Source organism: Moschus berezovskii, chromosome 9 (genome assembly GCF_049115385.1).
Source record: "Moschus berezovskii isolate FMDL1 chromosome 9, NW_MosBer_1.0, whole genome shotgun sequence".
Taxonomy (NCBI): domain Eukaryota; kingdom Metazoa; phylum Chordata; class Mammalia; order Artiodactyla; family Moschidae; genus Moschus; species Moschus berezovskii.
Genome location: NC_142468.1, coordinates 81,628,787 through 81,648,827, shown reverse-complemented (window position 1 = coordinate 81,648,827; position 20,041 = coordinate 81,628,787). Strand labels below are relative to the sequence as shown.

Sequence of the window (20,041 nt, the reverse complement as noted above, 5' to 3'; positions counted from 1 at the left end):
ACCGACTTTTTATTTTATTACCTTGCTTCTAGAACAATACGTTGGTAAGATGTTAGAGATAAAGGAAGTTATGGACAACGTGCTTGCCAAACAGAAGGCAGAAAGGGATGATCTAGCTAAAAAATACAGGTGAGTTAAAAAAAGGTAAGAATGCTTTGGAGTTTTTGGAATTTACCTATTTTTAATCTATAATAGATCTAGAATTTGTTTTTTAACTTTATTTATTTTGGGCTATGCTGGGTCTTCATTTCTGCACACCGGCTCTCTCTAGCTGCACCGAGCAGGGGCTACTCTCTAGTTGCAATGCATGGGCCCTCATTGCAGTGGCAGAGCATGTGTCTTGCTGTGGAGCACAGACGCTAGAGCCTGGGCTTCAGTAGCTGCGGTGCACGAGTTTAGTTGCCCCGGTGGCATGTGGAATCTTCCCAGGCCAGGGATCAAATCCGTGACCCTGCATTGGCCGCAGACTCTAAACCCCTGGACCACCAGGGAAGTCCTGGCCTAGAATTTCTTGTGATTACAGATGTTTTGTGGAACTGAAACAGACTTTATGAGGTCATCTAATCTGTTATGTCCATGAGGAATTACATATACTTCCCAGAGAGATGCTTTTCTACTTTATTACTTGAAATGTTCAGAAAAGCACATTTTAATATCTTAAAATGTCCACAGCCATGAATTTCATGAAAGCCTTTTCTGGCCATGAATCCCATGAGTAAATTTCTTTCCATAGTAAACTCACATTTTTTTACATTAAAATTGGTTCTTCTGTGTGATCACAAATGTTCTTCTAAGCAGTGTAATCATGTGTATTTTGTAGTCTTGTGTACTTCTAAGTTCTCAGGGTCCTTAAAGAGTTTCATCCTGATTATATAACTCTTTTCTTTTTTTTTTTTTGAGAAACTAGTTGTATATATTTTTCCTTGTTTGGGTATTATTTTTGGGTATTATTTTTTACTTTTTTATTCTTTTCTTTTTTCTTAAGATGAGAACTTTTAAGGCCTACTAGTACTCAGCAACTTTCTAATATACAATACAGTATTTCAACTGTGGTCACCATGGATGTTTATACCTTTTGATTGCCTTCACCCATTTCACCCGAATGCTTCCTCCCCCTCTGCCAACAACCAGTCTGTTCTCTGAACCTGTGACTTCTGGTTTTTATTTTAGCTTCCAAATATCAGTGAGATCAGACAGTGTTTATCTTTGTCTGACTCGTTTCACTTAACAGGATGCTCTCAAGATGCGTCCATGTTGTCACAAACAGCAGGATTTGTGTCTTTTTATGGCTGAAAAATATTCCATTATATATGTGTGTCTTCTTATTAATGTTGCTATTGGTCTTGAAATTTTGTAATCTAAAGAGCATTTTTATTTTCTATCTGGACTGTTTCACATAGTTTTAAATGTGATATTAATTTCTTTTTTCTTCTCTATCCAACCAGCTTCTTACATTTAATACTACTAGTTCTAATTCTGATTTCTTCTTGACACTTCTTCCACTTGCATCTGCTACTTGCTTTAATATCCAGTCAGTTTGGAGTTTAGTACCAACAACTCTAACCTGTGTTAGGAGAGACAATTATCTATGCTGTTGCTTTCCTTTAAAACAGCTGCTCTTAAAAATGGTCACTGAGAGCCTTTCAAGGGGTCCAAGAAGTCAAAAGCCATTTTTATAATAATATTAAATGTTATTTGACCTTTTTTACTCCCATTTTCTTATAAGTGTACAATGAAATTTTCTAGAGGCCACATGGTATATAATACTATCATCATTCTAATATCTAATGGAATGTACACTTGTGTGTTTCTGTGTTTTAAAATTGTCTCAGTTTTCTAAAACAGTAAATATTGATAGATATAACCCATATAAATAAAAGCTCTTTGGGTTCCTCAGTAACTTTTAAGAGTATAAAAAAGTCCTGAGACGAAAAAGTTTGAGAGCCACTGGAAACAAAAGTGTCCAGTATCCTGAAGATCAGTATGGAATAGGTGAGTATAACCAAAAGTCAGAGGTATGGGTGAGTCACTGCCTCCCATTCAGTCCTCAAGCCCCTGAGAGACTTGGTCTGGGGAGGACACACAGGACAGTGCTTATCTGGGCCGAGCTTCTGGACTCCAGCTACCTCACTGCAGGACGGTGCTTATCTGGGCAGTCCTTCTGGACTCCAGGTACCTCACTGCAGGTTCAGAAAGTACAGTTACAATAATCACTTGATGAATTGACATTTCTCTGTCTAGCTTACTTATGATTATTCACAAACAACCTGAGTCCTCCATAGCTAAGTGAATTTGGGTGGAACTTCCTCTCTCGAATTTGACTTCCTGATACACCATTTAACTGTAAACAGTTAAGCCAATTCCAAACTTAAAGAAGGTGGTATTACTCCTTAGTCATCAGTTGGTACCTTCCAACTAAAGGACTAGTAGATATCTAGATAGACAACTCAAGTTGCATTTCTGTCTTAGGGCTGACTCACAACTGTTAAATAATGTGAATATAAATGTGGATAACCACACTGTCACCTCCTAAAAAAGGCATACTTATTTGCCTCATGTAGAGCAACAGTTTGCTTTCAAAGAATACACATGGCAAAGATAGACTTTTGTGTACTTTGAGCTGATTAAATTTAAATTGACACAGGGTATCTATAAAATCTAAATGACTGCTTAAAAAAGTTTTCCACTGTTTTTGTATTTTTTGCTTTTCTGTTTCTTTCTACAGGGTGTCCATAGAGTCATTTAAGCATGGAGTCCTGAGGGAACAACTGGCTAACTTGGCCGCAAGACAGAAGAGCCTCCTACTTGTAGCAAAAAAACAGAAAAAAATAAGCCAGAAATTTCACACCTATAAGAATGCTACATCTTTGTCTGGTCTTAGTTTTAGGAAGCTGCCATCAAGCTCAGAAACCTCTAATGAAAAAGACAGGCAAGAGTTTATCAGTCTGGAAAATTCAGTGCAGCCCCAGTCAGCTTCACTTTCTCCTGTCAGCCTTGTGTGCAGAGGCATGCAGGAAACACAGTTGTCTCAGGAAGTCTGGCTCGACAACCAAAGTACCCACACTTGTCTAAATTCAAAGACAGTGAGAAGGGAAGAATTTTCTGGAAGTGAACTGAATTCTAAGCAAAATATCAATGACTGTACCTTAGATAGATTATCAAAATCCAGACATTTAGATAGCACTAATCAGATTAAATTACAATCCCAATCTGTTACTTTTATTACTGAAGCAGAGTATTCACAAAAAGAGAATGATCTTACAGGTAGTACAGCCAATGGGCACGTGTCCTTTAGTCCTTCAGCAGTAACTGGCACATTAAAGATTTCAGCAACCACCAGTGTGTTTGCCCACCATGATGCCCATCCATCAAGTGTTATTTGTGATCAGGCTCCTTCTGATTGTGATCCAAAAGAAGGAAAGAGGAAAACAGCTCCCCGCCAAGCACCTGGGGGGACATCAGAATCCCTGGCACACCAAGGGGTTGATGTCTTTGGCAGTGACGTGGGGCAACAGCTGAAACCTTACTTTAAAAAATCAACTCTCACTGTTCCTCATGTAAATGATAGTCAGAGCTCCTCCTCCTATGGGTCTGGCTACCAACATACTGTGAAAAAACCTTCCAACTACAACACAACTCCCAAAAAGAAATGTATGCAGATAAAGGATCTGATATTGCTAGGAAGACTTAACCCAGGAAATAACATTCTGGAATTCAAAACACAGGTATCCTATTGTTTTTTTTTTCCTCTAAAATTATGTGAATTTTATAAATAAGTGACTAAAAAGTTGCTGTCACATAGTGTTAGTGTATAGCTCTTATTAGGATAAAGGGTTTGGTTGGGCTGTTTAAATGAAGAAACTTGACCATTATATTCTTCGCAAGTGAAAGTGAAGGACACTTAGTCATGTCCAACTCTTTGTGACCCAAGTCCAAAGAATTCTCCAGGCTAGAATACTGGAGTGGGTTGTCTTTCCCTTCTCGAGGGGATCTTCCCAACCCAAGGATCGAACCCAAGTCTCCTACATCGCAGGTGGATTCTACCAGCTGAGCCACCAGGGCAGCCCCAGAATACTGGAGTGGGTAGCCTATTCCTTCTCCAGTGGATCTTCCCAACCCAGGAATCAAACTGGGGTCTCCTGCATTGCAGGAAGATTCTTTACCAGCTGAGCTACCAGGGAAGCCTAAAATTGCCCTGTTCCTTTGAGTCACAAGCATCTTTGGGCTCTCAGACCAGAATTAGTTATACTCAGCAGGAAAGATTTTGTGTGTGCTACGTCGCTCTGTTGTGTCCAGCTCTTTGCAACCCCGTGGACTGCAGTACGCAGGTTCCTCTGTCCTCCACTGTCACCAGGAGTTTGCTTAGACTCATGTCCATTGAGTTGGTGATGCTTCTAACCATCTCATCCTGTGCCATTTCCTTCTCCTTTGCCTTCAGTCTTTCCCAGTATCAGGGTCTTTTCCAGTAAGTTGACTCTTCGCATCAAGTGGCCAAAATATTGGAGCTTCAGTTTCAGCATCAGTCCTTCCAATAAATATTTAGGGTTGATTTCCTTTAGGATTGACTAATTTGATCTCCTTGTAGTCCAAGGAATTCTCAAGTCTTTTCCAGCACTATGATTCAAAACCGTCAGTTCTTTGGCACTCAGCCTTCCTTATGGTCCAACTCTCACATCTATACATGACTGAAAAAACCATAGCTTTGAGTATACAGATCTTTGTCAGCAAAATGATGTCTTTGCTTTTTAATACGCTGTTTATGTTTGTCATGGCTTTCCTTGTAAGGAGCAAGCATCTTTTAATTTTATGGCTGCAATCATTGTCCACAGTGATTTTGGAGTCCAAGAAAATAAAATCTGTCACTGCTTCCACTATTTCCCCTTCTGTTTGCCATGAAGTGATGGGGCTGGATGCCATGATCTTAGTTTTTTGAATGTTGAGTTTTAAGCCAGCATTTTCACTATCCTCTTTTACCTTTATCAAGAGCTTCTTCCATTCCTCTTCGCTTTCTGCCATAAGGGTGGTGTCATTTGCATATCTGAGGTTGTTGACATTTCAGCAATCTTGATTTCAGCTTGTGCTTCATCAAGCCCAGCATTTCACATGATGTGCTCTGCATACAAGTTAATAAGCAGGATGACAGCCTTCTACCCATTTCCAATTTTGAACCAGTCAGTTGTTCAGTGTAAGGTTCTAACTGTTGCTTCTTGACCTGCATACAGGTTTCTCAGGAGGCAGGTCAGGTGGTCTGGTATTCCCATCTCTTTAAGAATTTTCCACAATTTGTTGTGATCCACACAGTCAAAGGCTTTAGCATAATCAATGAAGCAGAAGTAGGTGTTTTTCTGGAATTCCCTTGCTTTCTCTGTGATCCAGAAAGTGAAAGTTGCTCAGTCGTGTCAAACTCTTTGCGACCCCATGGACTATACAGTCCATGGAATTCTCCAGGCCAGAATACTGGAGTGGGTAGCCTATCCCTTCTCCAGCAGATCTTCCAAACCCAGGAATCGAACCGGGATCTCCTGCATTGCAGGCGGATTCTTTACCAGCTGAGCTACCATGAAAGCCCCCAGAAAATGTTGGCCATTGATCCCTGTGTTCCTCTGCCTTTTCTAAACCCAGCTTGTACATCTGGAAGTTCTTGGTTCACGTACTGTTGAAGCCTAACTTGAAGGATTTTGCCAATAACCTTACTAGCTTGTGAAATGAGCACAATTGTATGATAGTTTGAACATTCTTAGGCGCTGCCCTTCTTTGGGATTGGAATGAAAACTGACCTTTTCCAGTCCTTTTGGGTCTTCCTTTTACAGTTTGTTAGGCAGGATTGGGATTGAGGTGAAAACTGACCTTTTCCAGTCCTGTGGCCACTGCTGAGTTTTCCAAATTTGCTGGCATATTGAGTGCAGCACTTTCACAGCATCACCTTTCAGGTTTTGAAATAACTCAACTGGAATTCCATCACCTCCACTAGCTTTGTTCGTAGTGATGTTTTCTAAGGCCCACTTGACTTCACATTCCAAGATGTCTGGCTCTAGGTGAGTGATCACACCATCATGATTATCTTGGTCATGAAGATCTTTTTTGTACAGTTCTTCTGTGTATTCTTGCCACCCCTTCTTAATATCTTCTGCTTCTGTTAGGTCCATACCATTTCTGTCCTTTATCGAGCCTTCTTTGCATGAAATGTTCCCTTGGTATCTCTGATTATCTTGATGAGATCTCTTGTGTTTCCTATTCTGTTGTTTTTCTCTATTTCTTTGCATTAATCGCAAAGAAAGGCAATGCCAAAGAATGCTCAAACTACCGCACAATTGCACTCGTCTCACACACTAGTAAAGTCAAGCTCAAAATTCTCAAAGCCAGGCTTCAACAATATGTGAACCGTGAACTTCCAGATGTTCAAGCTGGTTTTAGAAAAGGCAGAGGAACCAGAGATCAAATTGCCAACATCTGCTGGATCATGGAGAAAGCAAGAGAGTTCCAGAAAAACATCTATTTCTGCTTTGTTGACTATGCCAAAGCCTTTGACTGTGTGGATCACAATAAACTGTGGAACATTCTGAAAGAGATGGGAATCCCAGACCACCTGACCTGCCTCTTGAGAAACCTGTATGCAGGTCAGGAAGCAACAGTTAGAACTGGACATGGAACAACAGACTGATTCCAAATAGGAAAAGGAGTACGTCAGGGTTGTATCGGAGAAGGCAATGGCACGCCACTCCCTTACTCTTGCCTAGAAAATCCCATGGATGGAGGAGCCTGGTAGGCTGCAGTCCATGGGGTTGCTAAGGGTCGGACACGACTGAGCGACTTCACTTTCACTTTTCACTTTCACACATTGGAGAAGGAAATGGCAACCCACTCCAGTGTTCTTGCCTGGAGAATCCCAGGGACAGGGGAGCCTGGTGGGCTTCCGTCTATGGGTTCACACAGAGTCGGACACGACTGAAGTGACTTAGCAGCAGCAGCAGCAGCAAGGTTGTATATTGTCACCCTGCTTATTTAACTTATATGCAGAGTACATCATGAGGAATGCTGGGCTGGAAGAAGCACAAGCTGGAATCAAGATTGCCAGGAGAAATATCAGTAACCTCAGATATGCAGATGACACCACCCTTATGGCAGAAAGTGAAGAGGAACTAAAAAGCCTATTGATGAAAGTGAAAGAGGAGAGTGAAAAGGTTGACTTGAAGCTCAACATTCAGAAAACTAAGATCATGGCATCTGGTCCCATCACTTCATGGGCAATAGATGGGGAAACAGTGGAAACAGTGTCAGACTTTATTTTGGGGGGCTCCAAAATCACTGTGGATGCTGATTGCAGCCATGAAATTAAAAGACGCTTACTCCTTGGAAGGAAAGTTATGACCAACCTAGATAGCATATTAAAAAGCAGAGACATTACTTTGCCAACCAAGGTCCATCTAGTCAAGGCTATGGTTTTTCCAGTGGTCATGTATGGATGTGAGAGTTGGACTGTGAAGAAAGCTGAGTGCTGAAGAATTGATGCTTTTGAACTGTGGTGTTGGAGAAGACTCTTGAGAGTCCCTTGGACTGCAAGGAGATCCAACCAGTCCATTCTAAAGGAGATCAGTCCTGGGTGTTCATTGGAAGGACTCATGCTAAAGCTGAAACTCCAATACTTTGGCCACCTCATGTGAAGAGTTGACTCACTGGAAAAGACTCTGATGCTGGAGGTTTCGGGGGTGGGAGGAGAAGGGGATGAGAGAGAATGAGATGGCTGGATGGCATCACCGACTCAATGGACATGAGTTTGAGTGAACTCTGGGAGTTGGTGACGGACAGGGAGGCCTGGCATGCTGTGATTCATGGGGTCACAAAGAGTCGGACACGATTGAGCAACTGAACTGAACTGAACTGAGATAGGATTTGAGCAGTGTTCGGTCTAAGGCTAATTATATCCCACTGCAAAGGCAAGACTTCTGTGTGTATCTACCAATGCCCCATCAGTTTGTTTTTCTAGTCTTACTATGGTGAACAGGTGCTATTTCTGTCCTTTGAGAGTGTCAGAGAATGCCATTACATCTAATTCTTTCGGATGGTTCTTTTCCCAGGCTTGGCTAATTTCCTCTTACACATGGCCAATCACAATCAGCAGAAGAAGAGGACCCTCTGAAGCTCTATTGAGTTCTCTCTGTGTATTTCTCTCTTTTTCAGTACTCTGTCCTGCAAAGTCTAGCCATCATGCCTCTCTGGGCCCTGCTCTGTCTTCTCAATTGAGAGAATGCATGGGTTTTGTCTGGATGTCCTATCCCTGTGTGAAGACCTGGAAGCGCTCTCAAGGCAGTGAGCTGGGGCAGTAGTAGGGCTTTCCTCAGCAGTTCCTCAGTTCTCAGTATCACTGTACTTTTCCGCCTGATGTTTGGCATCTTGGAAACCATTGTTTCATATATTTAGTTTGTCTGGTTTTTTTGGTTGTGTCAGGTGTTAACATCATTCTGGTCCCCATTTACTTTATCATGGACAGAAACAGAAGTTCAGGTATTTTTTTAATCCTAACTTTTGTTTTATTTTTCACTTCAGGAGGCTACCTACAAAGCCAGTGTTTTATTGAGTGGCAAAATTAAGGTAGAAAATGGTCAGATTTATCAAAACCCAGTCACCTGGCTCAAGGATCTTCTAGGAGGTGACAGTTATATGACCTGGAATTATGCTTGGAGTAAGGTGGGTCATTCCTAAATTTATCTTTAACTTCATATTCAGTTGGAGATAACATCATATTTTTCTGCTGATAAAACTATTTCCTTTATTAAAAAGGACTCTGAAAATTCTCCCGACTAGTTCTGTGCCCGTGTGTCCCTGCTGCAGCACGCCACGAGCTCTCCCACGGTCCCCATTTGCCAGAACTCCCCGCCACAGGGTCGCACAGCTGACCAGGCCTCTCCTTCCTCGTTCCTTACCTCGTCTCAGAAAATGGAATGCCCCGATCTTCCTGTCTTGTTCCTGCCACCCCATCCCCGCAGTGATATCAGGTCGTTGTGGCTCCACATAGAAGATGCAGGGCCACTGATGTATGGATAATTTAGTTAATAATATGTTACTGATATGTGTCTGATATGATAAAGCAGAATCTTCCCCCTAAGGTGAAAGTTACGATTGAGGAGCCTGAGACCCACATGTTTGAACATAGTCTTACCCATGAATTTGCTAGCTTCCCAGAAGGAAAAATTTCTGAATTTTTATTCAGATTTCCCAGACTTTGTAGTCTCCCGCTTCAGCTCTGTCTTCCGATTTATAAGCCCAGTTTAACGACCCATATGAAGAGTATTGATGACTAACACCCTTGAGGTCTGATGATCAGCCACCTCCAGATGTCCATGGCACCATTTCAGGGAACAGTGTTGCAATGTTTTACCCAGGAAAGTGTGAATCATCAGACAGTCACCATTACTGTTTTACAGAGTTGCAAATACCTTCAGCCTCCACTCGCCCCTATAGTAAGCCTCAGTGCACCAGTAGCAGCAGGCGGTTTCCTCTCCCCCTTTTGTCCCGCTCAGCTCTGCACGCCCTCTTTGCTGGCTTCTGTCTCAGTTTTTGTCCCTAAACTGTGAACTCTGGTCTCCCGACCTCTGTTGCAGGTGTTTCCAGAGCAGTTTTCAGTTCCTTCACCTACATGAGCACATTTTAAATTTTCTCTACTTTATAGTCTCTCTGTCTTCCTCTTTTCCTGTAATTTTTTTTCTTCTGATCACTGGAGTTGCCTGCTTTCAATTCAACCTGCTTAATCCTTTCCATGGTTTCATAAATTATATTTGTGTGTTAGTAATTAAAGTTATGACCAACCTTGATAGTATATTAAAAAGCAGAGACATCACTTTGCCAACAAAGGTCCGTCTAGTCAAGGCTGTGGTTTTTCCCATGGTCATGTATGGATGTGAGAGTTGGACTGTGAAGAAAGCTGATCGCCGAAGAATTGATGCTTTTGAACTGTGGTGTTGGAAAAGACTCTTGAGAGTCCCTTGGACTGCAAGGAGATCCAACCAGTCCATTCTAAAGGAGATCAATCCTGGGTGTTCACTGGAGGGACTGATGCTAAAGCTGAAACTGCAATACTTTGGCCACCTCATGTGACGAGTTGACTCACTGGAAAAGACTCTGATGCTGGGAAAGGTTGGGGGCAGGAGGAGAAGGGGACGACAGAGAATGAGATGGCTGGATGGCATCACTGACTCTGTAGACATGAGTTTGAGTGAAGTCCGGGAGTTGGTGATGGACAGGGGGGTCTGGCGTGCTGTGATTCATGGGGTCGCGGAGAGTCAGACACGACTGAGCAACTGAACTGAACTGAACTGAACTGAATTAACATTTTACCCATGGAAAATCCCTTTTTATCACAAAGCTTAAAGTTGTGATAGATGATACTGTTTTGCTGACACTGACTCTGTGCTCACAGAGCGAATGTGGTACTAGTTGCTGTAGCGAAGGTTCTTTGGAGTTTGGCGTGCCTGTGCCTAGCGATGACTCAGTCTTCCCACTCTTTATCTCCGTTGGAGTTACTGCATTTTCTGGTTTAGCATATCTGGCTGTGATATCATTTGGCCCTCACTCTGTACTTTATGCCTCGTTTACATATCACATTGCCTCTGGTCTTCTCTCATTAGCCCTGTCAATTAGAGTTATACTGTTTCACATCTATGTAATGGTGAAGCCAAATACAAATGTGGGCACTAAAATTAGGGCAACTCTTGGATATGAGGCATTCATACAGATTATCTAAGCAAGCTTATATTTTTTAAATTATCCGAGAAATAGAAATAGTTTCAAAAAATTATTATAAGGCACTCGTGTACTTCTCATATATAACAGGCTGAGAAACTGAGTTTGTTTACAATTTCTTTAAAGCCTCCTTTAAAATTTACCACAGTAACCTCTTCCTCTTCTTGTCTTGGGGTAACTCCTGAATTCACAGTCACTTCTTGATGAGAACAGATTTTTGCTATCTTGGTAAATGTGAACATTTTCACTGACTAGGTGGTGTGGGGATGTAGAGCCAGGTTGTCAGGCAAGAAATGCCAGAAAATTAGGTCTCGTCCTACGTCTACATCCACATCGACAGGATGACAGAGCCATGAGCCCCCGAAATGACTCAGATCTACCTGGGCAGCCGAGCTGATGCACAGCCTTGCCAAGGGAGTCCTCATGCTCACCCGCCCAGGCACCACGCACTCGTCTTGCTGCTGCAGTCTCCTGAAGTGACCCAGTGCCGGTTCAGTCTGAGGTCTATTCATTGTTATCGCTGTCCATTAAATCACTCCTGCTGTATGGAAAGTAGATTTTTAACTCAATAGATTTTCTTAAAGCTGTGTTCTTTGAATGTGTGAATTATCCCTAGTGATATGTCTGGGCCTAACGGGGGACTCAGGACCCCTAAGTCTACTAAGATAAAATTTTACCCACCACTAACTGATTAAAAATATACTTTAAATTTTGAGATATAGGTGAAAACATACTGAGCCTACATGTTGATGAGGGTATAGCGTGTGTTGGATATCAGTGCAATACTGTGAACGAAACCCAGGCTTTCTTCTTTTTATATACTTGCAGATAAACATCATTATTTTTGAGTTATAGTCAGTTTCAGCAGTATAGCGTAGTGGTTCACCGTTTTTATAAGTTATACTTAAGTTTATTGTGAAATAGTCGTTCTGTCCCCTGTGCTGCAGAATGTATCCCCAGAGTTTATTTGTTTCACATGTGGTCACCTGTGCCTGTTAGTCTCCTACCCCTGTCTTGCCCCTCCGTTCGTCCCTCTCCACGCTGGTTGCCACTAGTCTGTTCTCGTTATCTGTGTCTGCTTCTATTTTGTTACATTCATTTATTTTTTGATTCCCCATGTAAGTAATAGCAGAGTATTTGTCTTTTTCTTTGTTTTTTTTATTTCACATACCATAAACTCTCCAGGTCCATCCATGTTGTTGCAAATAGCAAGGCTTCATTCTTTTTTATGGCTGAGCAGTATTCCATTGTACATTTATACCACATCTTCTTTATCTACTCATTTGTTGATGGACACTTAAAATGAGAGTGAACGTCGCTCAGTCGTGTCCGACTCTTTACGACCCAATGGACTATACAGTCCATGGAATTCTCGAGGCCAGAACACTGGAGTGGGTAGTGTATCCCTTCTCCAGGGGATCTTCCCAACCCAGGGATCCAACCCAGGTCTCCCACATTGCAGGTGGATTCTTTACCAGCTGAGCCACAAAGGAAGCCCAAGAATACTGGAGTGGGTAGCCTATCCCTTCTCCAGTGGATCTTCCCGACCCAGGAATCAAATCAGGGTCTCCTGCATTGCAGGTGGATTCTTTACCAACTGAGCTACCAGGGAAGCCCCAATGAACACTTAGGTTGTTTCTATATCTCAACTGTAAACAGTGCTTCTTTGATCATTGAAGTGCACGTTCACCTTTTTTGAATTAGTGTTTTTAGATGTATACCCAGGAGCAGAACTGCTGGATCATATGGTAGTTTTAAGTTTTTGAGAAACCTCCATATTGTTTTTCATTGTGGTTACACCAGTTTTCGTTCCCACCAACAGTGTAGAAAGGTTCCCCTTTCTCCACAGCCTTGGCAACATTTGTTATTTGTGTTATTTTTGATGATGGCCGTTCTGACAGGTGTGAGGTGATACCTCAATGTGGCTTTGATTTGCATTTTTCTTATGATTAGCAGTGTTGAGCATCTTTTCATGTGACTGTTGGCCATCTGTATGTCTTTTTTTGGGAAATTTTCTATTCAGGTCTTCTGCCCAATTTTTGATCAAGCTGTTTTTTGATACTGAGTTGTATGAGCTGTTTATACATTTTGTCTATTAACCCCTTATGGGTCATATCATTTGCAAGTATTTTCTCCCTTTCAGTAAGTTTTCATTTTGTCAGTGGTTTCCTTTGCTGTATAAAAGCTTTTAAGTTTAATTAGGTCCTGTTTGTTTATTTTTTGTTTCCTTTGCCTTAGGAAACAAATTCAAAACAATGTTGCTCTAATTTATGTTGAAGAGTGTTCTGGCTGTGTTTTCTTCTGGGAATTTTACGATTAGGTCTTTAATTGATTTAGAGTATACTTTTTGTATATGGTATGAGAAATGTTCTAATTTCCTTTTTTTTTTTTTACATGTTGCTGTCCAGTTTTCCCAGCACCACTTAGTAAAGAGACTGTCTTTTCTTCATTGTATATTCTTGCCTCCGTTGACATAGATTAATTGACTGTAAGTGCATGAGTTTACTTCTGGGCTCTGTATTCTGTTCTGTTGATGTATGTGTCTGTTTCTGTGCCTGTTCAAGACTGTTATGATTACAGCAGCTTTGTAGTACAATCTGAAGTCAGAGAGTATGATTCCTTGAGCTCTATTCTTCTTTCTCAAGACTGTTGTAACTATTCAGGGTTTTTTTGTGTTTCCATACAAATTTTAAAACTATTTATACTAGTTCAGTACCATGGGTATTTTTATAGGGATTGCATTGAATCTGTAGATTGCCTTGGCTAGTGTGGTATTTTAACAATATTAATTCTTCCAGCCCAAGAACACAGTATATCTTTCCATTTATTTGTGTCATTTTCAGTTTCTTTTCAATCAATGTCTTACAGTTTTCCAAGTACAAGACTTTTGCCTCCTTAGGTAGATTTATTCCTAGGTATTTTATTCTTTTTGACGCAGTGGTAAACAGGATTATTTCCTTAGCGCTCTCTGATAGTTCATTGTTAACATACAGAAATACAACAGGTTTCTGTATATTAATTTTGTATCCAGCAACTTTTCTGAATTCACTGATGAGCTCTGATAGTTTTCTGGTGGTGATTTTAGTGTTTTCTATATATAGTATCATGTCTTCTGCAAACTCTGACAGTTTTACTTATATCTTTACAATTGGGATGCCCTTTATTTCTTTTTCTTGCCTGATTATTGTGGCTAGAAATTCCAATACTATGTGAATAAAAGTGGCAAGAGTGGCCATCCTTGTCTTATGATCTGAGAGGAAATGCTTCCAGCTTTTCACCATGACTATGATGTTAACTATGGGTTTGTCATATATGGCCTTTGTTATGTTGAGGAATATTCTCTCTTTGCCCCCTTTCTGGAGTATTTTTTTTTAATCATAAATGGATATTGAATTTTGTCAAAATCTTTGTCTCATCCATTGAGATGACTGTATGATTTTTATTCTTCAGTTTGTTAATGTGGTGTATCACACTGATCAGTTTGCAGACATTGAAATATCCTGGCAACTCTAGGATAAATCCCACTTGATCATGATTTGTGATCCTCTTAATATGTTGCTGGATTCTGTTTGCTAATGTTTTCTTCAGGATCTATGTATCTGTGTTCATCAGTGATACTGGCCTATAATTTATGGGACTTTTTTTGTGATATCCTGTATGGTTTTGGTATCAGCATAACGCTGGCCTTCTAGAATGAGTTTGAAAGTATTCCTTCCTCTGCAGGTTTTGGAATAGTTGGAGAAGGATAGGTGTTCACTCTTCTCTAAATGTTTGGTAGGATTCACCTGTGAAGCTCTCTGGTTCTGTCCTTCTGTTTGTTGGGAGTTTGTTTGTTTGTTGTTTTAACATTTACATATTTGGCTGCACCGGGACTTAGTTATGACTTGCAGGATCTTCGCCCTTTAGCTGCTGCCTGTGGGGTCTTTAGTTGTGGCCTGTGAATTCTTAGTTGTGGCATGTGGGATCTAGTTCCCAGTCTAGTGATATTAACATGGGCCCCCTGCATTGGGAGCATGGAGCTTTGCCCACTGGACCACCAGGGAGATGCTTGTTGGGAGTTTTATGAGGTTTTTAAATGTTTATTTATTTGCCCACGTTGGGTCTTAATTGTGGCACACAGAGCCTTACTCGTGGCATGTGAAATCTAGTTCCCCAACTCAGGATCACACCCGGGCCCCCTGCATTGGGAGCATGGAGTCCTAGCCACTGGACAACCGGGAAAGTCCCCCTGTTGGGACTTTTAAATTAATGATTCTGTCTCATCACTGGTAATTGGTCTGTTCAGATTTTCTACTTATTCCCAGTTCAGTTTGGGGAGATTGTACTTTGTAAGAATTTGTCCATTTCTTCTAAACTGTACATTTTATTGGCATGTAGTTGTTTGTAGTAGTCTCTTAAGATCCTTGGTATTTCTGTGGTGGTGGTGATAACTTCTCTTTCATTTCTAATTTGATTGACTTGGGCCCTCTCCCTGTTTTTCTTTGTGAGTCTGACTAAAGGTTTATCAGTTTTGTTTATCTTTTCAAAGAACCAGGTTTTAGTTTCACTGATCTTTTCTGGTGTCTTTTTTTTTTAGTCTCTATTTATTTCTGCTCTAATCTTTTTGATAGGTTTTTTTGTTCTTTGTTCTCTAGTTCCTTTAGGTGTAAGGCTAGGTTGTTTTGAGCTTTTCTTTTTCCTGAGGTAAGCTTGTGTCACAATAAACTTCCCTCTTAGAAATGCTTTTGTTGTGTCCCATAGATTTTGGATCATTGTGATTTTATTTTCTTTTGTCTCTAGTTATTTTTTATTTCTTCATTCATTTCTTCAGTGAACCATTGATTGGTTAGTAGCATGTTGTTTAGCTTCCACGTGTTTGTGTGTTTTGCAGTTCTTTTTTTTTTTTTAGTAGTTTATTTCTAGTCACTTAATATTGTGGTTAGAAAAGATGCTTGATATGATTTGATGTGCACTTTGAAGGTGTATTCTTTTTTTGGATAAATGGTCAAAATCCATTGTTTTCACCTGTTTATTATTTGGAGAAATGACAGAAGGCATTTAGTGGCCTCACCGCTTCTTCTTCCATTGCAGGTAAGGAGGGTTTAGCATGCCGAGTAGGCCAGGTCTGTTCCATTAACATGTGAGGCTCTGTTTGGTCATAGGCTTGAGCTGTAAGTCTGCCTAACCATTCCATACTGCTTAGCCATCCTTGCTCCCTTCAGTAACAAGCACTTATTGAGCACCGAGGGTATGCTCGACAGTATGCCAGAGGTATATTTCTCATAAGTATTATCCCTTTTACTCCCCACAACTTAAAATCTGGCGGTACTCAAAGAATTTAAGAATCCTGATTTAGATCTGGGACTTCAAAGCTTTCTCCCTGTATTGTCAGGCACTGTGTGAAGTGCTGGAAAATAAAACTTAGTATGATACAGCTCTTTAGTGAAAACAGACACATTAATACATAATTTCATTTAAGTGGGTTTAGTGCTTGACAGAAATATAAGCACAGAGGTTATAGGGTCCTGTAGGAAGGTCATTACTTGAGCATCTCTGGGTGAGCATCCTGGAGGAAGGGGTGTTCAAGTCAAGACTTGCTGGGTTAACCGTAGTGAACCTAGCTTCTGGGATTATGTTATCAGACTGCTTTAGAACTCAGTCTGGAGAAAGCAAAGACTCTTGGGCTCAAACATTTCTAGCAGGTGTTTGCCAGTCTGCCTCAGTCCAGCCCATTTTTATGTATGTATTTCTAAGCTCTGAACTTTGGGGCTGATAAACAATAGCCAAGTTCACAAGCAAACCAAGGGCGGGGGAGGGGGGAAACTATGATGTTTAGATCTGAAATGCTGTTAATCTAATCAGTTGCATGTCTGATTTCTTGAAAAGTACCACTTTACTTTTATGGCTTAATTTTATTAATGCAACACTACTTTTTTTAAGTTGTAGCAGGTACTGTATTAATATTTGTTGAGTAAGTAAATGTATGAGAGAATTAATGATATACATCAGAGATCAACAATTTTCTCCATAAAGAGACAGATAATAAATATTTCAGGCTCTGTGAGCATATGATCTCTGTCAAAACTACTTGATCCTTTTGTAGCATAAAAACAGCCATAGATGTTAAGTAAATGAATGGTATCACTGTGTTCTAATAAAACTTTAGTTACAGCAAAGATCGCAGCCCACATTTGGCTGTGGGTTATAGTTTGCCAATACATAATATACAACAATCAGTACTCTACTGGAGTTACAATTTGCAAGAGATAGGTGCATTTGCTTCTTGTGATTTTGTATGATTTTGAAATTCTGTGTTTACTTATGTGTAGATAACATACCAGGGGAAGGAACTTTTAAAGTATGTTTCTGAGGAATCACCCATGCCTCCAGACCCAGACTTGGTACCTCCACAACAACCTTGTGTTCCAGGTATGTGCAGACCAAAACCTATTTCTTAGTTGTGGAAAATCACACCCTAATCCACTGAGAAGGCATTTCACTTGTCTTTTTTTTTCATTCAGGTTAAATTCACCTAACATTCAGATAACCATTTTAAAGTGAACAATTCAGTGTCATTTAGTATGTTCATAATGTTGTATAATCACCACCTCTGTTCCAAAAGAGTTCCAAAACAGTTTCATCACCCCAAAAAGAAACCCATACCCATTCAGCAGTGACTTCCCATTCTCCACTCCCTCTAATCCATGGGAACTCCCGGTCTGCTTCCTGTCTGTGTGGATTTGCTTATTCTGAATATATTACATAAATGGAATCCTAGTATATGTGACCTTTTGTGTCTGACATCTTTCACTTAGCATAGTGCTTTCAAGGATTGTCTGCACTGTAACATGTATCAGCACTTCATTCCTTTTTATGGCTTCCATTATATATATATTATATATATAATGTATATATATATACACACACACACCACAATTTGTTTGTTTATTCATTCTTTGATTGACATTTGGGGTTCCACTTTCTGGCTATTGGACATAGTGCTACTATTAACAGGTATATACATATATTTGTATGTACCTGTTTTCAGTTCTTTTGGATATATACCAAGGAGTGAATTGCTATATTACTAATATATATTATATATTTACTTTTTTGAGGAACAGCCATATGTTTTCCACAACAACTGAATCATTTTCATTCCTACCAGCAGTGTACAAGGGTTCCAGTTTTCCCACATTCCACCAAAAATTATTTTCTGCTTGTTCACAGCACCCATGTAAACTCCATTTAACTTAATTTCTAGAAGAATAACCCTTTCCTCACAGCTCCTTTCTCTGTGAATGTATGATGTACTTATTTTAGGTAGATTTTTTTTGGTTGGAATAAATTTATTTTACCTGTATGTAAACAAGGTATTTAATAGTCATGGCATTTTAAAAAATGCATATTAAATCAGATAAGTTTGACTACATCCCAGATATAACAAAGTGCAGGGAAAGAAATGGACATGTCAGCAATAAGATTTATCTTTAAATCTGTACGTTATCCACAAGGCCCAAACTATAGCAGCGAAGGCTTGAATGTCCCAGAAGTAGTGCCATCTGAAAGAAATCTCTAATAGGTCAGTTAAAACCCATCTCATAGTAGCAGCAGTTCATTTTAACAAAAGTATGGCAGGGAGTACACATGAAAAATTCATCACAAGACAGCCAGGTCTTCAGTAATGCGACTGCATGTAAAAACTCAAGCTGCAAATAAAACTTGGTAAGGTAGATTTCTTTAAGTGTCATAAAAGGGAAATGGCTTCCCAAGTAGCACTGGTGGTTAAAGACTTGCCTGCCACTGCAGGAGATGTAAGAATCGCCAGTTCCATCCCTGGGTTGAGAAGATCCCCTGGAGGAGGAAATGATAGCCTACTCAAATATTCTTGCCTGGGAAATCCCATGGACAGAGAAGCCTAGTGGGCTATGGTCCATAGGGTCACAAAGAGTCGGACATGACTGAAGCAACTTAGCACAAAAGGGAAAATGATATTTTTCCCTTCTTTGCAGGCATGATTTGGTTAGTTTCCCATATTTTCTAAAAATAAATACTAGATACTGGAATAAAGCTTTGCTTATTACTGTAAACTGATACACTTAATTTGATGGAATAAACCTTCAGAAAACTGAAGAGAATGTAGTCTTCGGTCAGCAGTCGATTGCAGAGTTGTTGGAAAGGACAGCACGCATTTATGAAAAGTGGACGTAACTAATGCTATTACCTTCCTCTACTGCAGCATTCCCTCTTTCTCCCCCAGTGTCCTTGTCTTAGACCAGCTGGGGCCAATATATGAGGAAAAGAGGTACAAAACAGAAATGATAATTCTGCAATAACCAGTCAAAAATCAAGCAGGATTACTGTCACCAGGCCCCTAACCAGGGGCTTCCCAGGGTCAGTTGCTCCCTTACAACAAATCCAATAATTTGGTACGTTCCTAACTTTACACAGAACCCTTTGTCTCAAAAACTGGTGAGAATAAGATGCATTTTCCCCAGTTTTCTAAGGATAGCCTCAAAAATGTTTCTCATCATTTTGGGGAAACTCATAAAATTAAACAGTTGTGAAGAAGTTAAAGGGTTTAAGAAACTGGAAGGAGTTGTGATTCATGGCCTTTGGTTCCTAACCCTGACTGCAGTTCTACCTAATCTTGGAGATGAGCCCAGGACCCAGAGTTTTTAGAAGTGATTCTTAGGCAGCCAGCCTGACTGCTGACTCTGAATGACTAGTAGTATCTGACTTCTTATGCAAGTGATAATTTGAAAATTCTTTATATTTGGCCCTTCACTTTGATTCCAAAGCATACTCACTCCAGGGCTTGCATACTTACATTCTCTGTCCCTTCCTCTCTCCCTTTTTCTGTCTCTTTCTGACACACACACACACACACACCAGGGCTTGCATACTTACATTACACACACACACACACACACGGGCTTACATACTTACATTCTCTGTCCCTTCCCCTCTCCCTTTTTCTGTCTCTCTCTGACACACACACACACACACACTTCTTGAAGGAAGATCAAGCAAACCTTTCTCCTAGTTTTATCTTTAAGAGTCAAAGCAGAAATACAGGTTCTTCCTCATATTAGGAAAAGTTGTCTGCTCTTCAGAGTTTCTAGTTCCAGGCACGTAGTCCCCAGCCATACATCTCCTTTCTCACAGGGCTCACAGATCACCTGCTAAGTGAACATGAAATTTGAAAAATGGATTCTACTTCTGTTGCCAGCAGTATAAACAGTTTCCTACTACTAATTTCTCTCCAGAAATCCTGAATTTTCTTTCTTTAGACATTTCAGATGTTAGCACTAATTTGAGAACT

The 20,041-nt window shown here is 40.4% G+C and overlaps 1 protein-coding gene across 2 annotated transcripts in view; it reads left to right on the top strand.

Annotated features, from left to right (window-relative positions):
• ANKRD31 (ankyrin repeat domain 31) overlaps positions 1 to 20,041 on the top strand; it is a 153,937-nt gene that overhangs the window by 123,792 nt on the left and 10,104 nt on the right. For both annotated transcript variants that reach the window (XM_088840339.1, XM_088840340.1), the window contains exons 22-25: positions 33 to 129; positions 2,726 to 3,725; positions 8,545 to 8,685; positions 17,046 to 17,145. In XM_088840339.1, coding sequence (XP_088696465.1) covers positions 33 to 129; positions 2,726 to 3,725; positions 8,545 to 8,685; positions 17,046 to 17,145 — 1,338 coding nt within the window. The remainder of the gene's footprint in view (positions 1 to 32; positions 130 to 2,725; positions 3,726 to 8,544; positions 8,686 to 17,045; positions 17,146 to 20,041) is intronic.